The sequence below is a fragment of the Thunnus thynnus genome, chromosome 4 (assembly GCF_963924715.1).
Source record: "Thunnus thynnus chromosome 4, fThuThy2.1, whole genome shotgun sequence".
NCBI classification, from domain to species: domain Eukaryota; kingdom Metazoa; phylum Chordata; class Actinopteri; order Scombriformes; family Scombridae; genus Thunnus; species Thunnus thynnus.
The window spans coordinates 24,673,364-24,695,104 of NC_089520.1; the positions used below are offsets into that span (position 1 = coordinate 24,673,364).

At 40.3% G+C, this 21,741-nt stretch overlaps 1 protein-coding gene across 4 annotated transcripts in view; it reads right to left on the minus strand.

Moving 5' to 3' along the window:
- LOC137181814 (histone deacetylase 7-like) overlaps positions 1-21,741 on the minus strand; it is a 47,348-nt gene that overhangs the window by 14,906 nt on the left and 10,701 nt on the right. For 3 of the 4 annotated variants that reach the window (XM_067587847.1, XM_067587850.1, XM_067587849.1), the window contains exons 2-16: positions 13,043-13,221; positions 12,486-12,573; positions 11,903-12,017; positions 11,570-11,649; positions 10,455-10,568; positions 10,047-10,144; positions 9,146-9,244; positions 8,459-8,615; positions 3,601-3,845; positions 3,109-3,354; positions 2,159-2,357; positions 1,888-2,021; positions 1,614-1,734; positions 1,478-1,527; positions 90-197 (exon numbers count right to left, since the gene is read on the minus strand). In XM_067587847.1, coding sequence (XP_067443948.1) covers positions 90-197; positions 1,478-1,527; positions 1,614-1,734; positions 1,888-2,021; positions 2,159-2,357; positions 3,109-3,354; positions 3,601-3,845; positions 8,459-8,615; positions 9,146-9,244; positions 10,047-10,144; positions 10,455-10,568; positions 11,570-11,649; positions 11,903-12,017; positions 12,486-12,573; positions 13,043-13,221 — 2,033 coding nt within the window. The remainder of the gene's footprint in view (positions 1-89; positions 198-1,477; positions 1,528-1,613; positions 1,735-1,887; positions 2,022-2,158; positions 2,358-3,108; positions 3,355-3,600; positions 3,846-8,458; positions 8,616-9,145; positions 9,245-10,046; positions 10,145-10,454; positions 10,569-11,569; positions 11,650-11,902; positions 12,018-12,485; positions 12,574-13,042; positions 13,222-21,741) is intronic. The other variant, XM_067587848.1, reaches the window with a different exon arrangement.

Below are 21,741 nucleotides of genomic sequence, written 5' to 3' on the forward strand. Positions count from 1 at the left end.
TGGCTGAAATATCCAGGGGATCTACTAAAGTATACTGAAATTCCTGAGAAAACACATAGCTCATATGATATTTGGTAACAAAAACACACCTTCAGCTCTCCTTGTGCCACCTTCAATGCCAAGTCTGTGACACAGCCTGCAGCAATACGGGAAGCTGCTGACGTGTGAAGTTCATTCCAGATTGTATCAATATCTACCTGTCAGTAAAACAATGATAAGACAGTGATTAGTTGAGGATTACTGGACCACAGTGATAGAGCTAAGGAAGCTGTTATTAATTTCTTCTGTTATTGACTAATGAAAAGTAGTCTGAATCAAGTCAAGTCAGTACAAAAGTCTGCCAAAGATGTTTTTTGAAGATGTTGATATCTTGACAGAAAAGTCAGCAAGTTTACCACATTGTATTTCAATGTGTTGCCATTGGCCAATACTGAGTCTATAATCAACAGTTCTGTCTATGAGGATTTGCATTCATTACAGTAACTGAGTTTTACTTTAGACTGCACTGCTCCTATTTTGAAATAATAAATAACAGTATTTATTATTACTCTGAGATACTGTATAAAGTAAATAATGGAAAATGAATGACTTTAATGTATGTGGATACTCGCTGCTGAGAAGGTCACCCTTTTCAAAAATTTTCTTGACATCGTCTTTCTCTTTGTTGCATCCATTCTCAGTATAAACCCAGACTTGTGTGTTTTAAACTTGCATTTCTGGTGGTGTGCTGCGGTGGAACAATGAAATCAGAGGAATTTCTTTTATCACAGACTTTGCCATCTTGTTCCAATCACCCCTCTTCACCAGAGCAGTCAAAGGCCGGAAATCCAGGCAGATCAGTCGTCTTATCAACTGACACCCAGCCCCCTTCTTCTTTTCCTGCCTCCTCTCCTCTCTTCTCCTCTTATCTGTTTCTTCTGCTCTTGTTGTGCTTCACGACAGTTTCTCATGGGCATCATTACCTGTGCTTCACACTATCAAAGGAGAGAAGTCTTTTGTCTTCTTTTTATCCTCTCCATTGTTCCTTCTCTCATTGTCCTTTGTTTAATTTTCTCCATTCTGTTCTCATACCTTCACATTTAATCTTCTTTTTCTTCTTCTGTACCCTCATTCCCTGTTTCTCCATAACCATTCCCTCTAAATAAAATCCAGTTTCACTGGCACGCAACCCTCCAAGCTACAAGCTCTTTGTGTAACCTCTTCTTCTCGGCTTCCTCTGTCTTTCTCACATCTCTCACCTTTGTACAGCCTTTGATTTCTGATTGGGTTTCAAAGTTATCTCAGCCAAAAACAATAGCGTTAGTAATTTGTAGTATTATTAGCTTAATTGTGTAATGAGGCATAATCAGCCATGTAATGTTTGCTGTTCAGTAATGCAATTAGATAAGTGGAAAGATTCCCACATGACTTGTGTTTTAAAGGGGTCTGTGATGTGTGTGTGAGCGTGTGTGAGCGTGTGTGTGTATGTAACACTCACCCCAACTCCTCCACATGGTAACATCACAAAAATCCGTTGAGACAAGATTCCTGCAGGAAATTGTTGATGTGATTCAATATTTGTCATCATCATCATCATCATCTTAGTACTATTATTATTATTATTATCATCTTACCAGCCAACTTGCGGTTATCCAGCTTGAGGCGGTGGAGAGGGTTGGTGCCGTACAGAAGCACATGTTTCTCTGAATGGACTGACTGCAGCTCTTCCAGAGTGGCCTTCCTACCGCGGATACGCTGCACACACACACACACATATATGCTGTCTATAATAGTGACTCTGGGTGTTATATGTTGTTCAGATTGTAAAGCCCTCTGAAGCACATTTGTGATTTTAAGCAATATAAATAAAATTGACTTGTCTTATGTGTGTATGTGTCTGTGTCATACCTCACACTGGCTCCTGAGTCCTCTTTCATGCAGTCTGGACCAGATGCTCTGGACCCTCCCAGCATGCTCAGGGTGGCGGCTGTTGTCCCCACAGGTACACTGGTGCTTCTGCATCTGAGCGTCATAAACCAGACCTAGACACACACACACACACACAAAACAGCCATCTTAACCTTGCTTTTGATGACTCATAATCCAGTCGCACATGAATTGTAACTGATACTGTATACCACAAGAGTTTCTCAATCGAAAACCTTTCTATGTCCCTCACCTGTGGTGAAGCGTAGCTGGACGTCTGCAGTAGGGCTGGACAGTGACAGGGAAGCTATGGGTGGGGGTGGATGTGGAGGAGGAGGCAGGGAGGTGGAGGCGGGAGAGGACTGGGTCCGGACCAGAGGCTGGTGAGGCCACATCAGGACAGGCACACTCTGGGAGTCCAACTGGATTCCTGATCTATGGATCACCTGCCTCTGTGGTTCCCAGGGCAGTGGGTGAAGTAGAGAACAGGAAATAGGGGAGTATGTAACAGCAGCAACACATGGCAAAGGCAAACCTCAACATACTCATAAGTCCATTGCCTCTCTCCAGAATATCGCAACTACTCATTATTTGGTCAATTTGATACTGCTCGCCGAGAACAGGCATCTGATAAAGAAAATCCAGCATTGCCAAACATCCTGCCACAGAACTGTAATTCCCACTCTTTTCATCTTGTATAAATAAAGCCGCAGCGCCCCCTAATGTCAAAAACATGGTTCAGGCAAGTGAATTCATGTACATAAGCAGTAGAAAATCTAAAATTCTTTCATATTTTTTTCTTTGTCATTAGTCATATGATCAATGACTTTTTTTCAATTAAAAACTAAATTCTAAATATTAAACATGACTGTTCAGCAAATTACTAAAATACATTATTGTAAGAGCTTTATAGGGCATAGGGCATAAAATGCATGGCCTGTTAATCCGTCAATGGTGCATTCTAAAGTCTGAGGTCTGAGGTCATTAATCAACCTAAATGAATTATCAGGGAGTCTATGTCAACATACTTCTTCTACCAGTACTATAAAGAACATTATGTAGTACACTTTATGTAGAAGTATTAAGAAATTGTTCTTTTGGGGGGAAAGTAATGCATCATCCTTCTGGAACTCTGTGTATGTGTGCTTGTGTGTGAGCGTGTGTGTGTGCGTGTGTGCAGATGCAACAGTGTGTTTATATTACCTGACTCACAGAATGTGAGGGCTCAATCAAGCTCTCCCGTGAGGAAGTAGTGGACTCTGTGTCGTAAACTGAGTCTGTGCTGGCAGTGCTCTGTCTCCTGCGGTAGCCTTCTTCACACACTGAGCCAGGCTCCGAGCCGCACACAGACCCTGGACCTGACCCTGATCCTGATCCAATCTCCTCCAGGTCCATGTCCTCCGATGGGATCTGTGTCAGACGAGGCTTCTCAATGGACTTGCTCATCGACTAATATAAGGTAGAAGTTTTACAGTGTTTACAATCTTAAGGTTGCAAATGTTCTCTTTAAGATATAATTGTCTACAACTGACAATAACAAATGATTTATGTGTTAGGTCTAATATTCCAAGTTTTTATTTTACAGAGGTCCACACAAAGACGCTACAGAATCACTTAGAACCACCATAGAAAGACCACTGTCAGTATTAGAACTAACTGGTTTGTGTATTTGTGTTGACACTTGTCCCCTCTCACCTTGCTCAGAACTGCATTCAGCTTGAACCTCTCCAGCCCGCTCTTATGACATTGCTGGGACAGTGGGTGCTGGGTGTGAGAGTGATGGCTGGCATGCAGGAGGGGTGAGTGGCCATAGGGCAGAGGCTCTGAGTGTGTTCGCTCCAGGGGTCTATGGGAGGACAAGGTGACTACGCCATCTCTTCTGGTGGGGGAGGTCAGGTGAGGCTGCTGAGGCTGCACAGGAACGGAGCTCAAACCATGAACTGCAGAGAGGAGGCAGGAGAGAGGAACAAGTTATATCGGGGAATAAAGATGAGGGCGGGCAGAAGGAGAAGAGGCAGAGGGGTTAGGTTACAAGAGGAGAGTCAGAAAAATAAAAAAGGATAGAGATAAACATGACAAAAATTGGGTCAGAAAAAAAGTGATTTAAATGGAGAGAAGGGAAGTGAAATGGAAAAAGGGGATGATAAGGTGTAAGGGAACAAAAAGAATAATCTAGATAATTTTTTAATTATTTTTAATTTCTGACTGAAAAGTAAAGGCGTGCAGAGTGAATTGGTCATACATGGCAAAAATATAAAATAGTTGTATTTGATGTTCAAAATAGTAGTACGAAGGAAAATCATCCTTTTTAAAAAATATTTTAGTTTCACTGTAGAACTCAGAGGTGATAATGCTGCTTGCATTTACAGCATGTCTGTATTATGAGCAAAACGGCATCACTGTCAAGTGGCAAGTAGAGGGCGCCCTTGTGCTATTTGTAATATACAGACAAAAGACGTGTAGTACAAGACAGGACATCAATGTACCTACAACTTATGATTTGAAATTAAGTATGAGTGTTGTTGATGGTTATTAAACGGGCTTTTTGTTGTGACTGTCAGGATCTAAATGAAAAAAAAATTAAACAAAAAATACAAACACAAGTGTACATAAAATAATTGGTAATGCTTATCTTGCAGGTAGGGGTAAGCAATGAAACTTACCTGTTACCTTCACAGAGACCTATTTAATTAAATATGCAAACCTTGTACTGAAATAAACAATCTACTTTCAATATATAAATAAAATATTCGCTAACATAAACAAAATCTACTCACTGCCAATATCACAGGAAGGGAAATGAAGGATTATAATAGATTGTTCAAACTCAAATGACTCAAATGACTAACAAACAACTTCCTGAATGAATGACATCTCTTCCTGATTACAGACAAAATAAAAGACCACACTCTGCATTAAGTCCCTCCCATCACTTCCTCTATACCAAGTCTACATTTGACTTTAGGAAAGAGGTCTAAGGTAAGTCCTGGAGGGTTGGTGGGATATCACCTTTACTTCCATGTTCCTCACTTAACCATTCTTGTTTGGAAAGGCCTTCCTTATCATTTGACCACTCATTTCCTTAATGTGTTTTTTTTTTTTGCTTTTAGCAAAACCACATTCTTTAAAGATCCCTTCCAAACATGTTTGAAGATATATATAAAACACTCTGCTTTGAACAATAATTTGTGTCTGATGTGATTTTCTACAAAAAAAGTTCAATTATCTTGTTAAAATCCTTAAAATGACACCTACTCTGTCTCCCTCATTAAAAAATCCAGAATCTGTAAATATACAAATATATTTCATTTCAGAAGTTTAACTGCTGGACACAAGATGTCTCCTACTTCACTGTAGAGTCCATTCTCAGTGTTTGTGCACTGGAAGCTTCAGGTTTCCCCATCACACTTTTGTAAGCTGAATATTGAACCAGAATTGGCTTCAAAACTATTTGTGATGTCACAAATCATGCCCATAGGCCTGCCCCCTAAAATTGGATTTTCACTGAGCAAAGAGAAACTTTCCACTTTCAGCAGATGAAAGTGAAAACAACCTTCTGTCAAACATTTAACTAAGAAAAAGAAGAAAAACATATTTTTAGGTGGAGGGGGACTTTAACATTTGGTTTTGAATATCTTCTTCTTATCATATGTCTGTTTTCAAATATTCTCTGTGCCACCTTGCCCAGAATGTGTTTCAACAACTAATATTTAAGCAGTTTGGTATCTGAGAACCATCAGCTGCTTCCCATGTTGGATGTGTGAGAGGGGTTTAAGACCAAGTGCATTTTTGAGTGAGAGGGTGGTTCTCCACGTCGGTCTCAACAGCATGTTCAGGTGCAAGCTTTAAGTCCTTGGAAGCACCAATCAAGTTGGTGTCATGGCCTGACCACAGTTATTTTGGCGCTCCCCTGATGGAGAAAAATCTTTGCAGTGCATTTTTAAAACCCGTACTATTTGACTTGATGAGGTCCACATGGACAGATCTTGTGGACATACAGGTAGATAGCGCTGCCAATCTTTTGCTGTTGGTACTGTCACCTCTAGTGACAGTCACTCTGATGACTCTGCAAGGCCCCAAAACATCCCACCATACATACATCAAGGGTTCATATTCATCTGTAAAGGGCTAGAGCTTCAAAGAACAACTTGAAGGCAAATGTTGCTTTGTTTAGATGCAACCAATCTCTTCTGCACATGCCCCCTCTTAATGTTGATGTGTTCTGTCTTTGTAAACTCAGTACCATTGAGACTTCTTTTGCAGAAATGCCAACCTACACAGCTTGGGGCCCGTTGTGGTTTGTGGAAAGCTTGTGCAATATGTCGCAGCTTCTGTAAGGCCTTTGCAATCACATGCCATGAAGAGATATAATCAAAGCATTTAGTGCTCAGCTGCCTTTCTGAGACCTTGGTCAAGATGGCTGTCGCCTTTGGATGGAGTTTGGGGATCTGTGGTTGGATTGATCAGCTGAAAGGAATTTTTTTGATGCTGAACTCTCAGGCTCAAGCAAAAAAATTGGCCCAGTCAGCCAGCTGGTGCTCTGTAACTGTCCTGCCAGTACAGTACTTTTAGCATATTCTGCTGGATTGGTCTCTGTGGGAAATTGTCTCCACTGGTCTGGGCAGCTGGACGGCTTAATTCGCTGTGCACAGTTATTCACATTAATGTAAAATCTTCAAGCATCTATAAATAACCAGTCAGTGTAGAAATGCTACGCTCTCTTTGACCACTTCAGCTATTTCTGTAGCCAACATACAGTACAGTGTTGCACAGAGTTCCAATCTAGTGTTAGTGAGTTCTGCTCTCTGTAGTTCAGAGACAGCCAGGGATGGGCATCCATCATGTTGTTGATGTGTTTGTTTGTATACAACAAGAAATGTGGCACATCCCTGTTTCCTTCTATCTTTCTTTCTGAACCAAAAAAAGGTCAGGATCCTTCCCAAACCTGATGAGAACACCCTGAAGACTGCTGAGATTTGGCCCTGGAAGCAGGACATCATTCACTGACATGCAGTCAAACCAGGTTTTTGTGGGTGGCACACCCCAAAAAGAGGGAGGCACTAGGCTTCCATTTCTTTTTATCGTAGTGGTGCCAGCACAGCATGATGGTTGTCTGAGATTCCTTGCACGGACTCAAAGAAGTCATCTGTCATGGTAGTTTCATTCTGCCACAGTTAGATAAGCCCTTGGTATGCATACGGTTGATTATTTGAGAGGCCTTCTCTTGGCTGATGAAAAGGTAGGGGAGCCATCTAGCTCCCTGTGTCATCTCCTACAAATCCCTTGTCCATTAACTGCATAATCCTTAATCCTCTCTGGAAGACTGTTCTACCCAAGTGGTTTTCTTGGGTGCATTAGGGCTTAGTCCATCTTCATATACTGAAAGACTGTTATCCTTGAATCCCTGGCTGAAATCTTCCTTAACGCTGACAACATTATCACAAGGGAGGAGGTGATTATCCAGGAAGCATATTTTAAAGGTAGTGACTGGATTAGGAGTGTGAGCTCCACTGACACACACATTGCCAATAATGACCCATCCCATTTATCCTGCAAATGAAAGGGCACTCTCCACAACTGGGCTGATTACTCTTGCCGTATCTAAGGACATCAAGCTAGGTAGGTATCCATCTTCCTTTGCAGCTTCAAGCTCAAACAACAGATCACCAAGTTCACAAAGTTGATGGTTCTTCTGTTGGTAATCTTAGAGAAGATCTGTATTTTTGAAAAAAAAAGGGCTCTTTCTATGGCCTCTGGTGAGCTGTAGCATTCCGCCAGTCTTGTACAAATTAGATTGAGGCCAAAAGATGGGTGCCTGATGTTAAATGCTTTAATCCTGTGAGCATGCTGTCTCGATTCTGTTCCAAATCATTAACCATTTAATGGGCAAATCTATCTTATTCATGGGCAGACAGATCTAAACCCTCAACAACACAACTGTTGACTTCCAGTAGTCACAAGTTTTGATCTAACTTCATTCTCACGGTGGGTCGCATTTTACTCTACGTTCTCTTTTAACATTGGAATTGAATTCAACTGTTAAAACTGTTTCTTCACCACTACAAAAAATACAAAAATAAATGTGTATAAACATATTTGGTAATGCCTCTCTTATAGGCACATGTAGTTCCTCCTATTATTCATACCACCTCAAATGCATATAAAGTACTGCAATTACTATTTCTCTTTCAATATATACATCAAATATTAACCAACATGTTTATAAACAAAATCTTCTCACTGCCAATGTCACAGGAAGAGAACTGAAGAAAGACGACTTTAGATTTCCCAAAAAATAACCATGTGCTACTAACAAATAAGGTGAAAAACCTGCATGAATGACATCAATTCCTGATGACAAATAGCAAAATAAAAGCTTACACTCCATCTTACAGTTAAGTTATACCATAGTTAAGATTATTGAAATGTGCATGTATGCTTGTTTCTTTGTGTGCGCACTTGGATGCATGTGTTCTGTACATGTGCATATCACCATGCGTTTAGAGATACTTCTGTTTCTGTAATACAACACATTTATAGTTGCACAACTCACGAGAGACAAGTTGTGAGTATGTGGTAAGCCCGGTATGTGGTTCCAGTATGAGCACAGGCTGCAAGCGCTGAGACAGGCCTGGACTGCTGCTTTCCAGAGGCAGGTAGACCTGAGGCAGCGCAGATACTGCCAGAGGCCTTGCTACTCGCAGATCAGCCTGGGGAGACAAGAGAACAAGAGAGGAGAGATGATGGTAAGAAATGCTGGAGGGGTCACTAGGAATTAGGGAACCCCTCATCATGGTTACAGATTACACACATGAGAAAAATAGGGGATTAGTCCATAATGCAAGGGTTTAATGGGCTGTTTGCAATCTAAGGAAATACTCATCAACAAACACATTAATATTTTCAGGTGAATTAACTACCACATGACTGATTCACAAGATATGAAAGCACCACAGAGACGAATAGGGAAGTGAAAGCCTGAATATACCACATGTTTCTATAACTGTTCAAGTTTGCAGGCGCTATTTTAGACATTTAGTCTTAGAGATACTTTTATAGTGTGATAACATCTGTAAATGTACTTATTTATCCTTTACACTGGTTAATGATTCAAGAACTTATTTGTAGTTTTTTTGTGAAATAAAAATAAGTAAGTCTATAAAAATGTTGATTGAAATATTGATTCTAGAGAGAATCCAAAGAGGGTTAGGGTTAGACCCTAGAGGGTAACATTGCTCACATGTGCAGGCAGCCCAGCAGTGATGTTGGGCATGGCAGTTGGGTTGGGAGGCAAAGTGAAATGGGCCAAACTCCCATCCTTCAGCAGCAACCTCTGTGCCTGAATGAGACATAAATTTTGATCATAAAGATTATCTGTGCAGATAATCACATACAAATGAACACATCATCCATTTTGAGCATAAAACATGAACATACACATGAACATAATAAAAGTCATTTCACTTCTCTCCTTAGTACCATATATTAAGAGAATGGGCTGAGCTTAAAGTATATAAACCTTCACACAGGTATTCAATGTAATTCTATTTAAAAGGTTATCACACAAGACTTGTGTGTTAAAACCTGATAAACCAACACTACTAGTATAACCAGCCAGGAAAATGATGGGTCATTTGGGATGGTGAATAGAAAATTAATTTATATTAATGTTTTAATTAGATAAGAAGTGATCAAGTTACATGTGTTTTTGTACAATGGGCCATCTGACCTTCTCAAATCTCCCTGTTTAAAGCATTGGGAACCATTACTGTACTGCATTAAAACACCTCATAAACATTCAACTGTTGTCCTTTAAAGAGTAGAGGTAAAATCACCTTGTGATGATGGACTGTTCTGTACCTACTGTCTGTAACTATACAGACAGTAGGTACTGTAGGCCTTTACTGTTTCATTCTTATTTGCATTTTTTTTAGAAAACAAGAGTTTTGTAAGAAAGATTTTTAAACTTAATGCATAAGGGAAAATAATGGGCACCAGGTCTTATATAATAGAAGACAGAGACGCATGGAAGTTAACGTCTTGTCCTCTTGTGTGATGTACACTTGAGCAGGGCACTGAACCCCTACTTGCGAACTCATTGCTCAAGTCAAGTCTGCTAAATTGCAATGATGTAAACATACCTCATGGGCCAATGGGAGGGCCCCGTTGTCTGAATGGAGGCTGTCGTTGGGTGAGCTGCACCCTGATGCTGGGGTGCTGTTTCTGCTGGGAGAGGAGTCTGGGTGACAGAATTGATACACTCCGATCAAACTCATGACAGCCAACACAGTCAGAAAAAAATATGTTCATACAGCACCAAACGATGCACGTAACAAATTGGAAAATTAATCAAATTGTGTCAGTGCAGTATTCTATTACAGGATGTGTGTTGCTAAAAATACATCTTTGAAGTGTCTCATGTTGTAAAAGTAACACAGATGGAAATGGCACATCAAAGCAACATTAACTTGAAATAGCTAAAAGAGCAGTGCAAATAAAATAGAAGCATAAGATCATGAGAGTGATCCTGCTAAATGTAGATACTCTACCCAGAGTTTCTGTCCTGTGCTTGACAGCGGGAGGGGCACTAATCTTACGCTGCAGCGGGTTTGGCCTAGTAGTGATGAGCTTCTTTAACTTCCACTTCAGAGTGGGCTCAGAGACTGCACACACACACACAAATACAAATAAATACACAAAGAAGCATATGCGCACACACAGACATGAACATGAACATAATTATATCCCCTGAGGTCTCATAAAAAAGAAACATACATATAACTCATAAACAGCAGCTTGACGATAAACTGACTGATGTCTTACGCATCTCGTACAGTACATCAGCAAGACTGCACCCACTCTGTAAAGCATGAACTATAATGATGCACTCAATTTCCATAACAAAACCCAGTTAAAGCAATCTGCCGCACAGCTGAACAAAGCAAATGCCTCGACCGTGGTTAATGGCATAAAAAAGTTCCATGTTTACATTGCTCAGGCTTCAATAAACCCAAACAAAACAATCAATCAGTGGCTGGCTCAGGGCAGATAAAAGGCAGCTTTGTGTTGTCGCCGAGCCAAAAAAAGCACTGGAGGATGTGTGTGCGCTGGCACCCAAGGTTCTAGGGCAACGCAAATAAATAATGGCATTTTGAATGGTGAGCGTGCTTGCTGAGATCTACAGGAAGATGAAACCACTCCCACTCTCATTCACATGGCGAAGGAGACCTGCTCTGGACTCTCACGCAGTTCATTTTACACATACCTTAGTTTAAGTTATATAACTGCTTTGGTCTTTGTTTGTGTCACTGTCATTGTTGTTTTTACGACTCTTAGGTCTCTCTCTGGCCCTGCAGGCCTGGTGCTTAATGACTTTGCTTCGTGTTGATGGAAAGTACACTCCTGAGTAAGGTCATTCTCTCCCTCACCTTCTTGTTCTCCGGTCCAGACTATGTAACATAATGACGGTTTGCTGAGACACTGAAAAAGATCACACTGAATAAAATATCCCACTGAGCTATGCAGTCAGATGACTCTGAGTCTCACTCAAATTATACAGTGCACACCGCAACAAAACAGATCTGCAATGGAAAATCACTTTCACAGTTTTTACTGAAGGGTGGGAATCCCCAATCACAGACACAAACAGCCAGAGGCAACTCACCTGTCCTGCGCAGGGAGAGGTCTTTACGCTGGTCACAGGGTGTGGCCTGAGGCTTTGGGGACATGTCTGGCACTGGTAGCCTTAGTAACCAAAACAGTAGCAGATCAGTGGGTACGTGGAGATTTTGTTTAATAAAGTGTTTTCTTTCATTTTCTTTAGTTACTGTTATTTAAATCCAAAAAGGAAGGAGTAGTATTATAACAATAAACTGTCACAATCATAAAAGTCTGCAGCAGCTGAGTTATGTTAGCAGCTTTCACAGTGTGATGCATTTAAAAAAAATCAATAATCTTAGAGCAGGGCCTTTTTGCTTTTCCTGTTTGTCTCACTCACCTGTATCCTGGTGTAGGACTGCTGTGGTTTGGAGTGACTCTATCATGGGTGGGCTGGTTCTTCATGATTATGTGTTCCCGGAGTTTCTGCCTTACCAGGGGACTGGCTACAGCACCTACCAGTCAATAAAGTCACTCCATCAGGAACAAGTCAGAGACTTGGATCATGCACATTTTAGTCATATATGGTAACATATAATCATACAATGAGAAAATGAAAAAATGTGTTTGATAGCAACATCTGAACAGCTTTTCACAACAAGGCGCTATATATCGCTGTAGTATCAACAAGCAGTCTTCAAAAGTAGGATCCAGGATATTTGTCACTTTCATCTATGCTGTCTTCATTTCCTCTACATGATAAAAAATAAAAACAGCTACCAGTGTTTCCTGACACAGGCTTGTTGGTTCGCTATGAGTACAATTTCCTTGGAATCTGAGAATACACTACAGTACTGTTGGAAATCCCCACCTTTTTCATTGAAACATACGGTGTTCTATGACTCAGATGAAGAGCACGTCAACAACCTTATAGTCTTTCACAGAACTTGCAAAAACACATTACAGTATGAAGAAATACTCACTTTGCTCATTCTTACTCTTTTGTATCAGCTGTTGCAGCTCTTCTCTTTTCTCGTCCTCCATCTCTCTTTGCCTTTGTTCAATGTTATACTGAAAGGGAAAAAAAAAGAGATATTAACACTGACCTGTCTAATCAGCTTGGGTTGTGCATGTGTGAGATTGAAAGGGACAAACATATCACTACTGCCACAGTCTCTCACAAAGAAACAAATATCTCTACATAACTGAATATAAGACTTCATGTTTAGACTAAAGAAATATACAATCACAGTAGGACAGTACCAATCATCTGATCCATAATAAGCATCGATTAGAATCTAATGCTGACAACGTGGTCTGTTTACAGTAACCTGACCTTCTTCTTACTCATTTCCTCTGAGTATACAACCTGTGTAAAAGTGTGTGGTGAAACCAAGCACCTGATGGGGCAGGAGGATGACCTATGCTGTCATTTTTGGACTGTCATTTTGTCATTTTTAGTATCACTTGCTGTCACCTCTGACAGACTTCACTACTGGCTCAAGAGTGGTGTTCTTCTGATGTGCAAGTTTGTCCTTACCTGCAAGTGCTGTTGGGAAAACTGGGAGCAATGCTGAGAGGAGAGGGGTCCCAGGAAGAAGGGAGGGTGGGGGGCCAGCATGGCCGAATCTGGGCCTGGATGTACCAACCTGACACTTAGGTCCATGGGCTGCTCCCAACTTTTGGGTAATGAAACCTGATTGCTAATGATCACATCCACTACAGAGAGAGAAAGAGACAAAGAAAGAAAAGCACATCACTGTATTGAAGGTAAAATTGTCTATATCTACAGGTTTATTTATGGTTAATTATGGTATACAATATAATTTAATCTTTGTGGAGTATCTGTTATTTAAAGGATATCTACTTTCCTTCTTTTATGTGGCTTTTGTCCACTTAACACACTCAGTCACTTGAACACACTACACACATATAAAATTAGATAGATAACAAGAAAATCTCCTAGATTTAGTCTGTGTGCTAAAGAAGTACTAATGTCTTAGGGTGTCCAGGTCATAACACAAAAGGTCACTTGAGGAAGTATGTTTTAAACAGATATTCACAGAAAAAGTCCTTGAACAATTGGAGCGTCATTTACTGTTTGTGCTCAACATAAACACGATGAAGAGTGCACTAAGTTTATTTGGCATAAGTGTATGCCCAGATGTGTACTTGTACTTGAACTCTGCACGTTCACCAGTCATATTTCATTTCATTCAAGTCTTCCTGCCTCAAGTGAACTGGCCATTGTCCAACACTGCATTCAAGAAAGCGGAGGAGAGGGGCGTTTGTGTGTGTTGGAGGGGCACATGAGAGAGAAAGAATGAAGGAAACGGGGTGGGGAGTGGATGTGAACATTGTGTGGTCAAGGCATTTGGGTCAGGTACATTAATCTGTCATCTCCCTTCCAGGTTTTACTAAAATTAAAGAAATAAAAGGCTAAATTTAGCATCAGTGAGACAATTGAAGCAAAACTCAGTGTCTTAACTAAAGACATATGTCTTTTTAATAGGTGCAGGGGAGAGAGAAAAGGTTTTGATCCATTTATATAATCCAGAGGCCATTGTAAATATGTAAGTGCAACCTTAAATGATTCATAAATGATTTGACTGTAACCTCCATGGCACAATATGACTTGATAATATGATCTATAAAACATACAGGAAGGCTAATGATAACTGGTGGTGAGAAAACATGAGCCTCGAGTTATTCTCGACTTTTGTGATGCACCATATACTGACAAAACAAAAACATATGCAAGCTCACAGATAACTTGATACTGTTTTCACGTGTCAATGCGACTGACACCTGAAACCAATAAACATGGTGAGGAATGTTTCAGTACTGATACAAAAGCGGAGACAGATACAGTATGGAAGGAGACACCTTACTCCTCTGGGGCAAGAGGGACAGCGGGAGGGAGGGAAGAACATGGAAATTTACTGAACCCTTATGCCTAAATGACTGCAACCCAAAATATTACTCAACATTACTCATATGATTCCTGTAAAGGGCCGTTTCTTCACCGGCTGCACCCTGCTGAACTACATTAACCACTGCGGATAGTGCTGTAACACAGTAACAACTCTGCAGTGACAACACTGCCCCGCACAATTACAAGAATTGACAAAAAGATTACATTATCAAATCTACTACATTGATTAGCCACAAGACACAAGTACAAAACCAAAATGCAAAAATAGCAATGCAGAAAAGTCGAGAAGACACTGCTTCTACAGTTAAACACATTGTGAAGTGTAGCCTTCAATGTCTGCTATTATAATTAAGAGCGGCTTTATCAAGAGAGTATTGGAGAGTGGCTTGAATAAGCTCACGACACTTCAACAAGTTACAGAGACATTATCAAATCTAGCTTTCAACAATGCAACAAAACAGCCCGAAGCAAACCTCCATATGCAGGCTACACACAAGCCCCACTTCCACTCAACTTCCCTCCTGTTGGAGCCATAAGTTGTACAGACCCAGGCAGCTTTATTTGGCCCTCATTCCCAACAGCAAGACTGACTCAGCCAGAGAGAGAAATAATCATGTCTCTGAAGCCGTTTCAGGTTGACAGAATTCCTCTGAAGAAGAAAACACTCCCACGCTCTTATTACTGCAGGTCAAGTGAGACTTACACACAGTAGAACATGAAAAAACAGGCAGAGAGTTAATAAGACCAGAACTACCTACAATACAAGATAATATCTCACAGTTTAAGCAAAGTGGTTTCAGTTCTGTTGCCCTGCTTGATAGCCCAGATACAGAGTTCATAATAACAACACAGGTTCATGGGGACAGCCATGGCTTTTCATGTTTCCTGTATGTGTGAGAGAAAAAAAAAACTAAAAGATAAATAAGCTTTTATGTGAGAACTGAAACTCAGGTTACGGGAATAGTCATATAGGGAAACATAGGATGGCATGCCTCCTGTAAAAATTATGCCTGCAATTTACACGCTTCTTGCTCTGCACAGTTTTCCTGCGTCACTGGAATCTTACCTTGCCAGGTAACTCAAGGAAGCCATGACACATCAGACACATCAGAGACTCAGAGAAGTATTTTAACAAGTCTCACACGCAGCTCGTTCATGCCTGTGTCACAGTAGAAGCAGAACGGCTGAAATTAGTGGGGCTTTTTTTTTTTTTTTTTTTTTTAGCTTTGGATGATGCATGAGTCGCAATAGAACATTGTTGAATGTCTGTGTGTTTTCAAAGGAAATCAGACGATCATAAGGAGGAGCTTGATGGTGGTGGTGGGAACACAAATCTACATATTCTCTCTCTCTCTCTCTCTCTCCCATTTGCCCGCATACACACACACATACACACACGCTTACCAAACAGCTCCCCTGAGAGAAAGGAAATGATCAGGAAGTCAGTCTTGCTTCTCGTCTAAACAGAAAAGAAACACCTGTGGTATATTTTTACCCAGAAAATACAGCAAAGACCAGGCTGCCGCAACCATATGTATCTGAATACTATTCACTTTGTGGGACTAAATGTCTTCTCAGAGACACATGATCAACACTTACTAACTTGTATTTACTACATTTTTTCTGTGTCACTCTGCACTATTAAAGAAAAGGCCACTCTTCGAAACAAACACATGTTTGTCTTATCTGTGTGCTTTCAGACCAGAGTTTTAGCACTGACACTGAAGCTGTGACATTAGGAGACTTGCACATGACTCATTACACGACTGGACACAAAAACAGCTCAGTCACAGCCTTATGAATTCAACCAGCAATCCAAACTACCCTCACTCTGAAGGATTTCAAAATGTGCTTATTACTTCCTTACCAAGAGTTCACTAAAAGAGGACATTTACAGTACATACTTGTTTCAACATCACATCACAAAAAAAGTAATGCGATGGTACAGTAAGTATTTTCTACGGCCTGCTATTTATTAGTTGTGCACTAAATAATGCTGGACACATTTTGCATTTTAAAACTGAAAAGAAATGCTATTTTTATGATAAAATCTGGAACATTTTAAAAATAAGAACTGCATCTAGATAAGATCTGTGTGCGTGCTTCTCTGTCTCTCATTTGATCGTTGTGGTGCTAAAAATAGGCAGGAGACAAACTTCTGGTTTCTGTAATAGCATATTCGTTTCACAACCATCATCCTCTTTCTGTGGGCCTTCTGCAGCTACACACTGAGGCACTGACAAACACAAACACACACACACACACACACATACCACACATGAACACACCTGCATGCACACAGTCGTGCGCGCGCACACACATACATAAGACACTCGCTCACACAGAAACAGCGACTTCCTGTTTCTAAAGTTAGTCTGCACCATAACATCCTCTTGGTTCATTTAGGCAAGCAGAAGCTGCTATTTTGGTTGAATGGCTTCATTGGCTCATTTCTGCAAGCATGAGAGTTACAGATGTCCTTCAGCAGTATTTATATCTACACTGCGGCCCTTAAATTCGCTTTGTTTATTGTTGGGCTGGAGTGAACACCACATTGGTATTGGATGGAGTTACGTCTGGAAGTCACACATCAGGTTAAGTGCTAGTTACTATTTGTATACATAAACACTGGGAGCAAGCTTGAGGTTTCTGGATGGTTAGATGAGCAACAAAGCAGAAAGTGCACAAGTTCAGAAACAAAATGTTATATGAAATATAAACAGATAACATTGTTTCAATTAAAATATCAAGCATGTCAACATCTGCTGAGTGTAAATTCATTAAGTTTACATTCAGGCTGACACTGCGCTCTGCATTAACAGACCCACTCTCTCACACACACACATACACAATAGCAATTTTATGACAGCTTCTCCACCATGTTGCCCACCTTCAGCGGTTCCTCCTGCCCACCACCTCTGCCTCCGTCTTTCTCCTTTCTCTCCGTCCCCCCCCCCGCCCCCGTCCTTACGTTTAGAGGAATCCACAGCTGTTGGGGACATTCTGTCCCTCTGCTTCCGAGCAGCTGGAGTATCAATCTCCTTATGTGTGCATCCATATGTGTGTGTGTGTGTGTGTGTGCGCGCTTGTGTGTGTCCGTCCTATACGCGCCAAGATATTAATAGCTTGCAGTTGTTTCTTTTGAGTGTACACAGCAGGTCTTTGTGTTTGCATAAGTAGGATCTGCATGTGCGACAGTTGAGGGAGCCGATACATGTGTATCTGTGTGTCAGTGCACGGTGTGTGTTGGTGCCAGTGTATTAATAGTGCCCATTTGTTTCTTTTGAAGGAACACTGTAGCTCTTTGTACAACTTTCAGTATATGCAGCCATGCCGGTTTATTTTTAGTGTCACCTGTCAGTAAACACTTGTGTTATTGTGCGTAATCATGCGAGTGCACATGTGTTTGAGGACATTGAATTTGTATGTTGCTGTTTCTTGGCATATTAATAGCATGACACCACTTGTTTTTACGAGTGTGTGGCATGTGTGTGTGTGTGTGCTTGTAAGTGTATTAATAGCAATCCCAATTGCCCACACATGCGTTTGTATGTGTATGGCGTGTGTGCAAGTGGCTGTCAATAACTTCAGCCTTGAATCGGGCCTGCTGCAAATGGATGTGGACCAAGAACGTGTTTACTACAGCCGACAACTATGTGCGAGCTGATGGATTACTTTGTCTCAGTATCAGCATACAGTTTATACAGAAATTGTAATAGATAAATGTTTTGTCCATTTAATTTAGCCTTAATACAAATCCTCTATTTTTTTCATTGTTTATTAATTACTTTCTTGATTACTCCATCAATAGCTTTGTATTTATTTTGCTAAAAAATGTCAGAAAATGTCATCTACAATTTCCCAGTGCCCAAAGTGATGACTTTAAATTGACCAACAGTCTACAACACAAAGGTATTCAATTTACCAAGATTCAAAACAGATAAAATCTTGACATTTAAGAAGCTGGAATTAGAAAATGTTTGCCGGTTGCACTTGAAAATCACTCAAATGATTATGCGATTATCAATATAGTTGCAGATTAATTTTCTGTCAATCAGCTGATTGATTAATTAACCCATAATTTCAGCTCTACATTTCTACATGAGAGGGATCCTTGTCAAAAATGTCTGTCATGCCAAAAATATGCAGCCTATACATCATTATTGGATGTTTATCATTTTTTTAACCATTGCAATTAAACTATATTTAAAGCATACCCCACAGCTCAATTTTCTCAGCGGCTTAACAGGATAATAGCACAAGCAAATATGAGGTTCCTTCATCGTCTACAGTAGTCTTTTCTTTGTTTCTCTCATACTCTGTCAGAACTGTTTTGTACTGTTCCTGCCACTCTCTTCAACCAAAAGGTCAGATGTCAGAGAGTTACAGGACCTCTCTTGATGTTGTGTCCCTGGGGCGGTGCGGGAATAAGGTGAGGGGTCACCGGCTCACTGTGGAGTTGTGTGTATACGAGACAGTGTCACAAGCTAGCATGATCTTTAGTGTGATTCTTCAACTTGATTTCTCACAGACCAAAACAGACTGACAATTGTTAAAAATGGTTTCATCATTTCTCCTGTGGGTTCCAAAGGGTCATCTTTTTTGGAAGGGGAAAAACAGCTAAAATTGGCCCAGGGTGTTGTCATAAGGTTGGCATGAGACTGAAACTTTTCTCTTTTGCTCCGCAGACACACACAATGTGTATTAGTGCTGAAAGAATGGGCACTGATGCTTTAATGACCTGGCAGGTGTTAATCATTCATAGCTGAGAGAGGTGACACGGTACACACATCCTCATTCAGACATACCACATACAAATGATCACCTTAACACTGAGTTCAATTATGCAAATTAAGACCTGACAGGAACATCAGCTGACTTCCTTTATGTACGTCAAAAGAAACAGTGACTAATCTAAGCGTGGACCTATCTAGGTCAGTGGTCTGTGCACCTAATCTCCACCCACAAACATTAATTTCTGCTCTGTGACCTCGACATTACCAGATGTTACCTGAGGGAATATGGCCTTTACACTCCCACACACACAGACATACTGCCATGTATTTGTGTTTTACATGTAAAAACCCGATGCACAACATGATGAAAATTATTTGACTGAGAGAACAGGTTCTCATGCCCACTTCCTTCTATGCAGAGAGTCGCCCATCTGTCTAGAGTATACTGTGTATCGGTCTGTTATTGCACACTAGGTTAGACGACTATTTACACAGAAAGGCTTCTTTGTTTCAAATACACCCTGCAGTCAATATGAAGAAGGTTACTGTCTTCTGCGTTTACTGCTGGTTTTGATAAAGTTACTGTCTTTGTTTGAACTTTGTTGATTTGCCTAATACTCTCCATCTTTTGCTCAAAGACACACACACACACACACACACACACACACAATACACAAATACAGTGATAGTCTCTTTGCTGTGTTTTTGAGGAGCAGAGTGTATCAGCAGTCAGCTGAGTTGATCTTAAATCAGGAACAGGAAATGTGATCTTGGGCTCTGGCCGGTCCAGAACACTGTGCCTATTGTCAGGGCACTGCTGTGGCTCACACTGGGAAAACACTGGGGACTTTTAAAGGTTATCTGTCCTGGGAAAAGGTTGATATTCACTTTCACAACTAGCCTGCAGCACAAAGGTATACTACCCAAAAGGCGTACCTGATGATGACCTGTGCTACTTACTATAAATGTAAATGCCTATATGAGGTCATTGATAGTTGGTTATGCTTCTCTGTCAGTGTTTATTTAACCAAGGTCGAACCAGTTGTCAGATGCATCGGGAATAAGTGATTCATCCACTAGGGGTGGAAGGTCCCTTAATAGTCATTGTAGTCATCCGTGCGGCATGCAAATAAAACAATACACTGAACTTTTAGGACATTGTGAGTATGTGTCCAGTCTAGAGCTGACACAGTTAATCAATTAATTGATAAGTTGATTATCAAATAATTAATAGGAAAGTATTGTGATGATTAAATATTTGTTTATTATTATCTTAGACTGTGTAAAATTATAACAGGAATTTGTCATTTTAAAGACAAAATTATGAATCGATTATTCAACAAAATACATCTTTAAAAATAATCTTAAAAATAATCTTTATTGCATTTCTACTTCCAACCCGGCAATCAACACATTTATCACATGATTTAAAAAAACAACAACAAAAAAACCCAAAAAACAAAACGGAAAACTTCAAAATGCAGGTATGCATTTAGGATTCTGAATTTTAATTTCATCAGATTTTACTCAATGAAAGTATATTACATTAAGGCCTAATTCGTAATGAAACTCAAAACCAAAACAACTATCACACCTCTCCACCTGTTTCCCTGCGTCAAACCACACCGTCAAGAGTCTAACTAAACATCATCACCATAAGTCTTTAAAATAACTGAATTTCAACAACTTCATACCTCAAGAGCAAGACAAAACAACACTGACTGCTTGCAACCACGTTACAGTGCAACTGCCTGATAAAAATTATATGAAATACAAGTTGTAGCACCGATTATCTTCAACCTAGTCGGCCTAGAGTGTGACTGGTCGCTCCTGATGGCAACAGTAGGAAAGATGTGACTGTAGCTGACATCAAAATGTTTTTGTGCACAGGAATAAAAAAAAACAACCCATAGAAACGACACGCAAACTATGGTTGCCGCTGCTGATTATTTTTGTTATCAATTAATCTGTTGATTATTTTAAAATGATTAACTGCAGGAAATTGACAAAAAAGCCACAACTAAATATGAGCCCAGAGTGACGTGTTCTAATTTCTTGTTCTCTCCCACCAACATTAAAAACTCGAAGATATTCCGTTTACAATATTTTGAGACACATTTTGAGTGTGAGTGGGAAAAGAATGGCCCTATAATTTACTTTTCCCCAGAGTTTCACTTTAACCTTCAGACATAAGAGGCCTGCTCAGTGTTTACAACTGTGACAAAGCCAAACCCATAGGCTGTCACAACTCACAGAGCAAAGGGGCCTTTGTGATCCACAGTTTGGGTAAGTTGACACCGTTCATGTAGAATAAAAGGCTAGTTATTATGATCAAAGTCTTTATTCAGTGATACGCTTACATGCCTGTATACAGTGTTTGCACGCTGCAGGGACAACCATGTACGTTCACAGACATTTAGACATTTACCCATTCAAAGCAATAATGCTCTCTGCTAGTTATCTGAGATGATGTGAGGAAAAAGAATGAAGGAGTGAGGGGGAGATGCGAAAGGACACAGAAAGAGGGCATAAAAGTGTAGGTGGTGTCGATTCCTTTGGCATGGCCAA